A 13,560-nucleotide genomic window follows, 5' to 3' on the forward strand; every position below is an offset into this window, starting at 1 on the left:
AAGCCAGAGCTTCCTCTCTTTTGCATGTCTGCACCGTACACCTGTTCCCTTCTAGCTGGGTGCCGAGGTCTGAGCTCTGGCCAGCGATCGCCCGCTGCAACTTCAGAAAGTCACTGCCCGACATTATTCTGAGCTACTGGGAAGTGTGGTTTGGGGATTATTATTATGAATGAATATGGTATTGCCTAACCGGAAGGCTGTGAAAAAATTCACAGCTAATTTACCTGCCCAAGCAGATCGCACTGCTCCGAAGTGGAGAGACAGGACCCTTCACCTTCCCCCCAGACACACCCACTTGCTACTCACTCTGATGCCGGAAGCTGCCAAAGCTGTGCCGCGTTAAAGGCCAGAAGCTCTGCGATGTCTCCCTCCCCAAAAAAGAAAAAAAATCTACCTTTATCATACACGCAGCTGGTCTGCGTGTTTGACAGCTGCTGTGGCATGTGCAGAGCAGTCACGCTTAGCAATGGGCTGCTCTACGCATGCACAGCTGGCCGACTGGCTTCCCCCATATTGCATGCAAATAAGCCTGTTCGCAAAAGCAATGAGCAGCTCATTTGCATGCAGTTCTCTTTGGGAATCCCTCTGTATTTGTAAATCTTTAATTTGTACCAATTTGGAAATACAGAGGAATTCTTAACAGTGACCTTTGTGCATCTGGGCCTAAGTAAAGGCAGATAAAGACCCAGGGCCACCGAAAGGGGGGGGGGCAAAATTCCCCGGGCCTCCTGGGGGGGGGGCGGCACCACCGCCGCAGTCCGGCCCACCCTGGCATTGGATTTAAGCGCCTCACCTTCGAAAGCGCAGCAAGCAGCAGCAGACCACTCCTTCCTTCCGTGTCCCGCCCTTGCCTGATGTAACTTCCGCAAGGGCGGGACACGGAAGGAAGGAGTGGTCTGCCGCTGCTTGCGCTTTCGAAGGTGAGGTGCTTAAGGTCAGTGCAGAGGGCCCAGGGGCGGAGAGAGGGCCCAGTGGCGGGTGGAGGGGGTGACCTCGGGTGGGGGGGGGGCCCGGGGGTGGCCTTGTCCCGGGCCTGGCCCAATCTCTCGGCGGCCCTGTAAAGACCTGAACTGTCCATTCAGTCTGTCCAGCAGTCAATCATTATCAATTCATGATTAAATCAACAATGAACCCCCTGATATAAATTTGATCATGATCTTTCCTTGGTGTTTCAGCCTGCCCAGTATCATCCTCGGTTCCGGCTACTTAAGTTGCCCTTGAAGCCCTTTCCAGTCCATCCTAAACTGGATTGCCAAAGGCAGAACATAGATCTACAAAGTCTGGCTGGCACCACTAGCCTCAGGGCCCCTTTTACCAAGCTCCTTTGAGCAGGGACTGTCCTTCTTTGTTAAACTGTACAGCGCTGCGTAACCCTAGTAGCGCTCTAGAAATGTTAAGTAGTAGTAGTACTAACACGGCTACCACACCACTCTACACACAAAAAAAAACTGTTTTCGGAAAGAGCATGCGATCTTGGGAAAAGCAAAGCCCAGCAAAGCCCATCGTATGTGACTCATCTAAGGATGCACAAAAGTAAACACTTCAATCTGTGACACTCAACTGCTGAACATTCCGCGGCTTCGCTCTCGCAGCCAGTCAGTGGGTCGCATTTTAAAAATCACTACCGCGCGGAGGAGAGGGGGCGGGGCGGGGGCAGGAACCTAGAACACGCTCCCATATTGATCACAGACATCAGCCGAGAAGAAACTCCTCCCAGCCAGTCATCACATGCCTCCCGCCCTTCCGCTGAATATTTATAAGGTGGGCGGCGCCACCCAAGCAACGCGTTGCCCGATCTCCGCGCGCGCACCCTTCCGCTGAATATTAATAAGGTGGGCGGCGCCACCCAAGCAACGCGTTCCCCGATCTCCGCGCGCGCACCCTTCCGCTGAATAATAAGGTGGGCGGTGCCACCCAAGCAACGCGTTCCCCAATCTCCGCGCGCGCCCCCTTCTGCTGAATATTAATAAGGTGGGCGGCGCCACCCAAGCAACGCGTTTCCCGATCTCCGCGCGCGCACCCTTCCGCTGAATATTAATAAGGTGGGCGGCGCCACCCAAGCAACGCGTTGCCCAATCTCCGCGCGCGCACTGCGCGAGAGAGTCCGTTTCAAACCTCCTGACAAGATGGCGGCGGCGGGCCCAAGCGCTCCTCCAACGGCGCTGGGCAGGAACGGCATCCGCAAGCCGCAGCGGGGCGCGCTGTCGCGGGCGCGGCCCCCGAAGGAAGCGGCGGCGCTGCTGTCGCTGGAGGAGTCGGTGTGCCCCGTCTGCCTGGAGATCCTGCTGGAGCCGGTGACCCTGCCGTGCCGCCACTCGCTCTGCCTGCCCTGCTTCCGTCGCACGGTGGAGCTGGTCAGCCTGCGCTGCCCCCTCTGCCGCCTGCGCGTCTCCAGCTGGGCCCGCCGCTGCGCCCGCGACAACACGCTGGTGGACGGCGAGCTGTGGGAGCGAGTGCGGCTCAGCCACCCCGAGCGCTGCCGGCGGAGGCGGCTGTCGTTGGAGAAGGAGACCGGGCTGGAGCCGCCGTCCGACGAGCCAGGTGCCGCCCCCTCCCCCTCCCCCCTTTCAAACTTGTCTCCTCACAGGCCCCCGGGCGGGAAAGCGTCGCTAGCGGCCCGGGCTTTTGGGGAAGTGACTCACTCATGGTCCGTCCGACTTGGAGGGAGGGAACTTCTTTCTGTCACTGTTTTCTTGGGGGTGGTGGGGGGGGGCTGTACTTCCCTCTCTCATCTGGGAGGGGACCGACAGGGCCGCCTCCTCCGGCCTTCGTCAGACTCGGAAGCCCAAAAAAAATCTGGCGGGCCAGTGGCAAAAGAGAGCTCAGAACCGTTATATCCCCCCTCCCCCCCCCCCCCCCCCCGAATCCAAGGAAACCCACTTTTTGAAAAGGATGTGATGGACCAGCATAGCCATAAATGGGTGGAGCGCTGGAAACGGTGTTTGACAAGCTTGTTCTGCTTAGCTGCTAGTTAAAGGCACTGGACGTTGGGGTTTATTGGGATATAAGATATCAGATGCATGGAGAAGAATTGTTGTGCTTCAGATTTAAGTTTCGTCATTTTTACTCTTACGATACTATGTAAGCCACGTTGAGCCTGCAAAAAGTTGGGAAAATGTGGGATACAAATGTAATAATTTGTAAAGTGTTAGTAGCTTTCTCTATTGCTTGTTTAGACTGAAACAAGAGTGGGTTTGCTTTTTGACGTAAGGAGAACCACAGTGGGAACTGTGACATAGTTGGGCGGGGGGGGGGGGGATTAGATGAAATCGTTACCAGGAAAGGTCTGTAGCACTATCTTCCCTCACAATTTGTAAAAAAAAAATGAGAATCCTATATAATAATTTGCACCTCCAACGTTCTACGTCTGGATGCCTGGGTTCGTAACACAATTCCCATTGGTCTGCCCTCACGTCGGAATGTGATGACAGAGGGAGGATCAGTGAAAGGGAAGGGAAACCAGCCAGCCACACAACGTTGGCGGTGAGGGATTCCATCACGGGAGAATCTTCCCCTCCCTCCCAACCCCTGCTCTCCAATTTCCAGACCCTCCCCCCCCTCCTCTGAGTTCCAGGCCCCCCTCCGAGTGGCAGCCTGACCTGCGTTGCCCGCCCTCTTCTCCCAGTTCTCCGCCTGCTCCTCGCCTTCCTGCGTGCCGGCCTGAATTTAAAAGTTCTTACCTCGGAGTCCGCCCGCAGCAGTAAAAGGTGAGCAGGCACAGCGCTTCAGCCTGCCTTCCCTTCTGTATCAAAGGGCGGGACCAGAGGCAGAGCTGAGACAGAAGGGAAGGCAGGCTGAAGCGCCGTGCCTGTTTGCGTTTTACTGCTGCCGGCAGACCCTGAGGTAAGAACTTCTAAATTCAGGCCAGCACGCAGGAAGGCAAGGAGCAGGCGGAGAACTGGGAGAATGGGGGCATGGAACTCAGAGGGGAGGGAGGGGCCAAGCTAGAACTCGGATAACCTTGCTAATGCCAGTTTCATTTGTGTCAAATGGGCATGTTTTACTATTTTGTAAATAACCTATGAAACACCAGTATGTTCCAGCCTTACATAAAGGTTATCTATGTAGCATTCTTAATAAAAAAAATTTTCAAATAATGCTATACCATACCAAATAAAATATTAGATAATTTAAATTGTGTAAGCATTTTCACTGAGCACATGTTCAAAACGCAAGACTAAATGCATCATTTTACATCAGAGTTTATGATTGAATGTGATGTACATTTTTTGACCATAGGGGTTAATTCATTCTTGCTAAAGAAGAGATAGTGAAACCCAGATCTGATTTGAGGAAGGCAATGGGTTATGGTATTAATACAGAATAAGATTGGCAAAATTATTAGAGTTCAGTTAATAAACTATTGCTGAATTTTATAAGAACGTTTTGACATCTTACACAAGATGTGATCTGGGTTCAGACTACTACATAGCACATAAAACACTGCTTATAAGAAAGACATTTAAGTTGAGGACAACAGGCTGTATTATTACAGTTTGGTATATCAGCTGTCTTTGCCATAAATCACTCTATACTTTTATCTGAACTAGGTGTGTCGGGCAAAGTGAGGTCTTTAAAATCCTGAGTGATGTAGAACAGGTAGAAGTGAATAGATTTTTTTTTTCACTTTCAAAAAGTACAAAGATCAAGGGCCACTTGAAATTACATGGAAATACTTTTAAAACAGGATGTAATATTTTTTCTCTCAAAGAATAGTTAAACTCTGTAACTCACTGCCAGAGGATGTGGTAACAGCAGTTACCGTAACTGGGTTTAAAAAAAGGTGTGGACAAGTTCCTGGAGGGAAAGTCCGTAGTTGGATGGACACGGGGGAAGCCACTGCTTGCCTCAGGATTGGTAAAATGGAATGTTGCTACTGTTTGGGTATCTGCAAGGTACATATGACCTGGATTGGCCACTGTTGAAGCAGGATACTGGGCTAGATGGACCATTGGTCTGACCCAATATGGCAATTATGTTAATTTGGTTTGAAAAATTTGTAAAGAACAGATTGAACAGTGTAAAGGGACATAACGGGAGATCATTTAGTTGGAACCCAGGTTGTGGGGTTCCTCAGGGTGAGCCGCTTTCTACGTCTTTGTGGATCAGGCCCTTAGACATTAAAGGGAGCCGTAAAATACAGCTGCCTTGGTAAATTTAGCGATGCACAAAGGGGGTAACGTGAATGAGTTGCAGGGATCCCCTTTGTGTATCATTTGCTGTTTGCGAGTCTGACTGTCAAATGCATTTGACAGCTCTGATATGCTGTGGACCCCTCCCCCCCCCCCCCCCCCCCCCCCCAACTCCACACTTTAAAAAAAAAATTTCCCTGGTGTTCCAGTGGCTCCTGATTCTTCCCCCCCTCTTTCCCCTGCACATGCCAGGAGGAGTGCCAGGAGGTGAGGGGTAGGAAGCCCAAGCAGGCAGCCTTTGCAGCTTCCTGTTTGTGCTTCCTTCCTCTCAGCTCCAGAGCAGCTATAAAATTTGCTCCTTAAATTAAGGATCTTTGCATCCCCGCAATACACATTAAAATACATTTGTGTGGGGTTCTCAGTGGCTATTAATGGCACACCTTAGAGCCACAGAAAACCCCTTTGTGCATTACTAGCTACATAATCGCTTGCTTAAGACTGGCTAGAATCAGGCTGAAGTAATCGTTAATTGCACAGTAAGCTTTGTGCATCTGGCCCAAAGTTCTTTAGGCAATAAGTTTTATGAGGTAGAAATTGTTATATATGGATGTTGTTTTCCTTCAGCTTAACAAACAGACCCCTATATTTCCTTTAGACAAATGGGAAATTGGATATGTTTTATGGTTAAATAAAAAGATATTGTGCTTTGGTGAGATCAAAAAGGTCCCGATTAAATGTCATTGGCCTCGGGTGAAATTTTGAAAATTGAGGGTTATTCAAGAGTTCTTGGAGTTATTTTAGATTCAAATCTCTTTTGATTGGCAGGAGCACTAAGCAACATTTTTTTGCGTGCTATAAGATCATCCCTTTAAGAAAGAGGATTGCCTGAGGCAGAACTCTAAAATCATGCTTCCCCAGCTAGATTATTGTAATTCACTGTACTACTTACTTACCATTTCTATAGTGCTACTAGACATACATTGTTTTGTACAGTGAACATGTAAGAGATGGTCCCTGTTTGACAGAGCTTACAATCTAATCATGACTGGCAAATAAGGGAAGGTGAGAAAACAGACATGGGTACTGAACAAGTGAATAAGAGTTAGGAGTTAAAAGCAGCCTCAAAAGGTGGGCTTTTAGCCTAGATTTATTTATTTTTTATTTAACACATTTATATCCCACATTTTCCCACTTAGTTTTAGGCTCTCCTACTAATCTACAAATGCACTCGGTCTGCAGCCCCTCCTTACCTCTCTACCCTCATCTCCCCTTACGTTCCTACCCGTAATCTCCGCTCGCAAGACAAATCCCTCCTCTCAGTACCCTTCTCCACCACCGCCAACTCCAGGCTCTGCCCTTTCTGCCTCGCCTCACCCCATGCTTGGAATAAACTCCCTGCCCATCTTCAAATCCTTGCTCAAAGCCCACCTCTTCAATGTCGCCTTCGGCACCTAACCACTTTACCTCTATTCAGGAAATCTTAGGACCCAACTTGACATTTCGTCCTTTAGATTGTAAGCTCCTTCGAGCAGGGACTGTCCTTCTTTGTTAAACTGTACAGCGCTGCGTAACCCTTGTAGCACTCTAGAAATGTTTAGTAGTAGTAGTAGGCTCAATGTGGCTTACACAATACAGGAGAGGCAGGCTCCGGTTCGATAAAATACAAATACACAATATAGAAATCAACATGGAAGAAACATAAGCATAGATCAACAAAGAAATAAAGAGGGGGTGGTGATAGAAGTCCAGTATGGTCCATAGCTTTTCTGTGTCGCAGGAAGTAGAAAGTTAATTTGTGTCGGGGGATAGGCCTTCTTAACCAAGTTGGTTTTCAGTAGTTTCCTGAAGTTGAGATGGTTATGAATAGATTGCAAGAATTTGATAGCTAGAGCTTGATGTAGTGATTCAGGAAGTTTATTCCAGGTGTATGGTGTAGCTCTGCTATTTTTGTAACATGTAAACAATTCATCTACCTGTTCACTCCACTCGGGGCTGATGATCAAATTCTCAGTGCTGTGCTGAAAAATTAGCACCGTAACATCGTGGGGAATGAAAGCCCCGATCAAAACTGATAGCATGCAGATTTATGCACACTATTAATTTTGATCAGGGTGGGATTTCTGCAGGTGGAATAGGTAATGCTCTGTTTAGCATGCATTTGCATGTTCATTGTGTTCAGAGCTGGCGAGCTTTGTTACATGTGCACGCCAGCCCTGATCATTGGGCAGGACCAAATGTTGGTGCTAGTATGGTGTTATTGGCCTCCAGCCCCTGCATTTGCTTTTGATCTGCCTATCAGTATTTTATTGACCTCTATTATATCTCCCCTCAGCTATCTTGTCCAAGTTAGAGCCCTAGCCGCTTGATCCTTTCTTCAAAGGGAAGTCATCCCATCCCTTTATCACTTTCATTGCACTTCTCTGTACCTTTTTCTAATTCTTTTTTTAGATGCAATGACAGAATTGCACACATTTGAGGTGCATTCACACCATGGAACAATAAAAGAGCATTATAACTAATTTTGTTTTCCATTCCTTTCCTAATAATTCCTAACGTTTTATTTGCTTTCATAGTTGCTACTGCACACTGAGCAGAGGGTTTCAACATATCAGAAATGACACCTAGATCCGTTTCCTGAGCGACAATTCCTAATGTTGAACCTTGCATCACATAGCTATAGTTTGGGTTCCTCTTTCCCACATGCATCACTTTGCATTTGCTCACATTAAAAGTCATCCATTTGGATGCCCAATCTTCCAGTCTTGTAAGGTCCTCTTGCAATTTTTCGTGATCCTCTTTGAATTTAACTTTGAGTAACTTTGTCATCAGCGAATTTAATTACTTCACTAGTTGTTCCATCTCTAGATCATTTTATAGATGTTAAAAAACAGTGGTCCCAGCAAAGACACCTGGGGAACCCCACTACCTATCCTTTATTGAGCATATTGACCATTTAACTTCTCTGTTTTTAATCCACAATAGGACACTACCTCCTATCCCATGACTTCCTAATTTCCTCAGGAGCCTTTCATGAGGTGCTATGATTTTTCAAAAGCATTTGACAGATGCACAGTATCAACTCACCTTTGTCCACATGTTTATTCATTCCTTCAAAAAATGTAGTAAATTGAGACAAGATTTCCCTTGACTAAATCCATGTATGGTCTGTAATTTTGTTCTTTCTAATAGACTCTACCATTTTGCCCGGCACTAACTTTGGGGTCACCAGTCTATAATTTCCCAGATCACACCTGGAACCCTTTTAAAAACTGACATTATACTGGCACCGTCTAATCTTCCGGTGCCATGCTGGATTGTATATAATATTTTGGATTGCCTAGCTTTTTTGTAATCCACACAGAGCTTTAAAAGCTACAACTTTTCTTGTATTGTACCACTGATGAATTGTAGGGACTTCTGGTGATTAGCAGAATAGAATGTCCCTTTTCTAATAAATGTTTGCAGTCTTTAAATGTTAATAGGTTTTAATGAAGATGGGCAGAGCTTGGTCTTAAGTCTTTGTAGGGCTGCTACTTCCCTGTTTCCAATAGGTTTTGGAATCTAAAGGCAATCGCAATCTAAAACTTGCTGTTAAGCAGTTGTTTTGGTATAACTAAAATTGTTAAAATTGTATGTGTTTCAGCTTATTAATTTTCACTTTTGAATTTAAAAGCTGCAGGTAACCTTTGTGAATGTTAAATGGGTGACTTCAATTATCCAAATATAGACTGGGTAAATGTAACATCGGGACATGCTAGAGAGGTACAATTCCTTGATGAAATCAAGGACAGCTTTATGGAACAGCTGGTGCAGGAGCCGACGAGAGAAGGAAAAATTCTAGACTTGGTCCTTAGTGGCGCGCATGATCTGGTGAGGGACGGTATGGTACTGGGGCCGCTTGATAACAGTGATCATAATATGATCAATTTTGATATCAACCTTAAAGTAACTATACACAGGAAGTCAAATATGGTAGCGTTTAACTTTAAAAAAAGGAGACTATGATAAAATGAGGAGAAGAGTGAAAAAAAATGTAGGGGGGCAACTGAGAGGGTAAAAACTGTACAACAGGCATGGATGCTGATACCATCCTGGCGGCCCAGGCCACACATATTCCGCAAATTAGTAAAGAAAGACGGAAGTCCAAAAGACAGCCGGCATGGTTGAAAAGTGAGGTGAAGGAAGCTATTGGGCTAAAAGAAACGCCTTCAGAAAATGGAAGAAGGAACCGTCTGAAAATAACAAGAAGCAGCGTAAAGAGTGTCAAAGCAAATGCAAGGCGCAGATAAAGAAGGCCAAGAGGGATTACGAAAAAAAGATAGCATTAGAGGCAAAAAAAAACACAGTAAAAAATTTTTCCGGTATATTAAAAGCAGGAAGCCGGCAAAAGAATCGGTTGGGCCGCTGGATGACCAAAGGGTAAAAGAGGCGATCAAGGAAGACAAAGACGTAGTGGAGAGATTGAATGAATTCTTTGTTTCGGTCTTCACTGAGGAAGATTTGGGTGGGATACTGATGTCGGAAATGGTATTTCAAGAGGATGAGTCAGAGAAACTTACTGACTTCACGGTAAACCTGGAGGATGTAATGGGGCAGTTCAACAAACTCAATAGCAAATCTCCTGGACCGGATGGTATTCATCCTAGAGTACTGATAGAACTGAAAAATGAGCTTGCGGAGCTACTGCTAGTGATATGCAATTTATCCTTAAAATCGAGCCTGGTACCGGAAGATTGGAGGGTGGCCAATGTAATGCCGATTTTTTTTTTTTTTTTTTTTTTTTAAAGGTCCCAGGGGAGATCCGGGAAATTATAGACCGGTGAGTCTGATGTTGGTGCTGGGGAAAATGGTAGAGGCTATTATTAAAAACAAAATTACAGAGCACATCCAATGACATGGATCACTGAGACCAAGTCAACATGGCTTTTGTGTGGGGAAGTCTTGTCTGACCAATTTACTTCAGTTCTTTGAAGGAGTAAACAAACATGCGGACAAAGGGCAGCCGGTTGATATTGTGTATCTGGATTTTCAAAAGGTGTTTGACAAGGTACCTCAAGAAAGGCTACAGAGGCAATTGGAGGGTCATGGGATAGGAGAAAATGTCCTGTTGTGGATTAAAAACTGGTTGAAAGATAAGAAACAGAGTGGGGTTAAAAATTCACAATGGAGAAGGGTAGTTAGTGGGGTTCCTCAGGGGTCTGTGCTAGGACTGCTGCTTTTTAATATATTTATAAATGATTTAGAGGGAGTCCACGTGATGCGATGAGCTGAGCAGACGTGCAGTGCTGCAGCTCGTGGGCCTCAACCCCGTATTCTTAAAAATACTGCTCAAAAAACATTAATAAAATAGCCGCCGGCTACAGCATAACTGCATGGACAAATACCTGAACAAAACCCCGATTGGAATGGCGCTTCGGACCGGGAAAAAAGAGAAAGAAAAGGTTAAGTTGCCTGCTTCCGAGTCTAAAATGGCGGGCGAACCACAACAATGTGAACAAGCATTTTCGACGTTGCAACTGGAGCAACTAACAGCCGCGGTGGCGAAGGCCTGGCAGCCTCGGTGGGACACTGTTGAACAAAAAATAGACACTTTCCACGCTAAGTTGGAGGGACTGGAGACCCGCGCGGAAGATCTCTCTGTGCGGGTTTCGGCTTTAGAAGATGACTCACAGGCCTATAGCGTGGACATCCGCGAAATTAAACAACAGCTCCAGGAGCATTACGATAAACTGGAGGACTTAGAAAACCGCTCCAGGAGGAACAATGTGCGCATTGTAGGCATCTCGGAAAACATACCGGACAGAAATTTAGTGCCTTGGCTCACAGACTGGCTATCTAAAGAATTGGCCTTATCAGACTCCCTTGGGCCTTTAGTACTTGAGCGCGCACACCGCGTGGGACGCAAAACTGATAGTCAAAAGAGACCTCGTGTCATAGTGGCGCGAGTGCTCAACTACCGCTCTAAAATGGAAATACTGAATGGATTTAAGATTAGGAGGGGAGACTTAACACACGAGGGGCGCCCAGTTTTGATGTTTCAGGACTACTCCTTTGGCGTACAAGAGCAACGGAAAAAATTCCATCAGATATGCTCAATGCTAGCACAGAAACAAATTCGCTTTAGGCTCCAATACCCGGCTACGCTAAAAGTTCTGATACAAGGACAGTGGCACACTTTCCAAACATCAGAGGAAGCCAAGACTGGATTACAGGAGAAGGGCATCTCTGAGGGTGATTGAAAGTTCTAAAACGCTTGCTGTGAGTCGGAGAATAATATATATAGCAGCAGCAGTAAGTACAGGAAATTTAAATCATACGGGGAGGAGGGCCCCTCGCTACTCAGGTGGACTCTAGCCGTACCCAGGCGCAGGTCTGGGCCTGGATGATGGCAGAGGGATGGAAGAAAGGGTGGGGGGTAAGGGGGGGATTGGGATTTGGGATGTTATTCAGTTCAAAATCAAAGAGTACCAGAAGTTTAAAATCACTGTATGTTAGAGATCAATGGGGTAATATGAAACACTTAGGCAACTTGGGTAGTTGGGGTGAGTGGTCGGAGAGCTGGGGGAATCTTACAGTTAAAGAACAGCGAGAGACCGTAAAGTTGGGGGGCAAGATCACTAAAAATGGTGAGTTTAGTAAGCATGTCCACTAGAATTGTAACCTGGAATGTAGGAGGAATAAGCTCCCCGATTAAAAGATCTAAGATCTTATCAGCATTGAAAAGACATAAAGCTGATGTGGCATGCTTGCAGGAAACCCGCCTCACGGAGAAAGAACATTTAAAGCTGCAAAAATCATGGGTTAGCGAAGTATTTGCCTCCCCATCTCGCGGTAGGAAGGGGGGAGTTGCTGTACTATTTCGAAAAGGACTCCCCTATAAAGCTACAATCTTGGAAAGGGGGGATAGAGGGGATTTTATTTTGCTAAAAGTGTGGCTAGAAGGGAGGAACTTGTTGCTGCTGGTATTATATGGGCCCAATAATTTTGATGCTGCATTCTTTAAAGATCTGGCCGGGAGATGTTTGCAGAGTGGGGGAGGAGATTTGATAGTAGCAGGGGATTTTAATGCGGTTATAGACCCTCGTCAAGATTGCACTAATATCCTGGCCTCCGACTACCGTGGGACGAGGGCGCGAGAGTTCCAAATGTTTAATAAAACGTTAGATTTAGTGGACACGTGGAGGGTGCTCCACCCTGGGGAGAGCGATTATACACATAGGTCAAGGGCACATGGCTCTCATGCCAGGATAGACTATATTATGTTGGCCCGTCCCTTGTTTCATCTGGTGGAGGCAGCAACCATAGGTCCCGAAGAAATATCCGACCACGCCCTGGTATGGGTAGACCTTAAGCTTAGGTCAGAGTTCAAGGGGGGGACAGGATGGAGGTATCCGGCTCATCTACATACCGACCCGCACCTGCGGGCGCATGTACAAAAGAGCTGGGAGCAATACATAGAGCATAATGGTATACATGCAGATCTCCAACCTGAGCTGTTCTGGTCAGCTTCAAAGGCAGTTCTGCGGGGGGCTATCATAGCTTACTGTAGCGTTAAGAATAAACGAAAAGCAGCTAGCATATTACTCTTAGAACGACAGCTACAGAGGGCTAAAAAGATACACTTACATCATCCCTCTTTGGTTACCCTGGAAAATTTAAAAGCCACTCGGGTAGCATTAAATAGTCTGCTGCATGAGAAAGAGGTGAAGTCTTCTTTGTTTTATAAATACAAATTAGAGAGGTTTGGGAACAAGGTAGGCAGAATGATGGGGCGATTAATTAAAACTGTAGGCGGTCCACGGACGGTGACCTCCCTAAAAAACCATAAGGGAGAACTCATAACTGACAATAGAAAGATAGGACAGACATTTACAGAATATTTTACTACTTTATATCAAAAGCAATCACCTCCAAACGCACATGCAATACGAGATTATTTGCAGCACATAGACCTCCCCAAATTAACGGAGGAACAGCTGGAAACTTTAAACCAGCCATTGACAATGTCCGAGCTGCAGAGGGGGGTCAAAGCGTTAAAATTGCGGTCTGCACCGGGCCCAGACGGTTTTTCTGGGGAATACTATAAAATCCTGCCTGGTAAAGCCTTAGCAGCACTCCTGGAATATTTCCAAGAGGTCATTGAGGAAGGGAGTTTTCCACGATATGCGAACACAGCGTTGATAACGCTCATTCCTAAACCAGGGAAACCCTTAGACAAAGTGGAATCATATAGACCGATATCGCTATTAAATGTAGACACAAAAGTATTGGCGAAAATAATGGCAGATAGGCTGGCACAATGCTTGCCCTCACTGATAGGTACAGAGCAGGTGGGATTCGTGAGAGGCCGACAGGCGGTACATAATGTCAGGAAGCTCCTTTTGACAATAGCAGCAAGTAGACAAAACGAGGTACCCACCCTGATTCT

At 46.5% G+C, this 13,560-nt stretch overlaps 1 protein-coding gene across 1 annotated transcript in view; it reads left to right on the plus strand.

Annotated features, from left to right (window-relative positions):
* Positions 1 to 2,087: 2,087 nt before the first annotated feature.
* Positions 2,088 to 13,560, plus strand: part of RNF169 (ring finger protein 169) — an 81,065-nt gene continuing 69,592 nt past the window's right edge. The window contains exon 1 of the mRNA XM_030199995.1: positions 2,088 to 2,541. Coding sequence (XP_030055855.1) covers positions 2,127 to 2,541 — 415 coding nt within the window. The 5' untranslated portion in view covers positions 2,088 to 2,126. The remainder of the gene's footprint in view (positions 2,542 to 13,560) is intronic.

The sequence above is a fragment of the Microcaecilia unicolor genome, chromosome 4 (genome assembly GCF_901765095.1).
Source record: "Microcaecilia unicolor chromosome 4, aMicUni1.1, whole genome shotgun sequence".
Classification (NCBI taxonomy): Eukaryota; Metazoa; Chordata; class Amphibia; order Gymnophiona; family Siphonopidae; genus Microcaecilia; species Microcaecilia unicolor.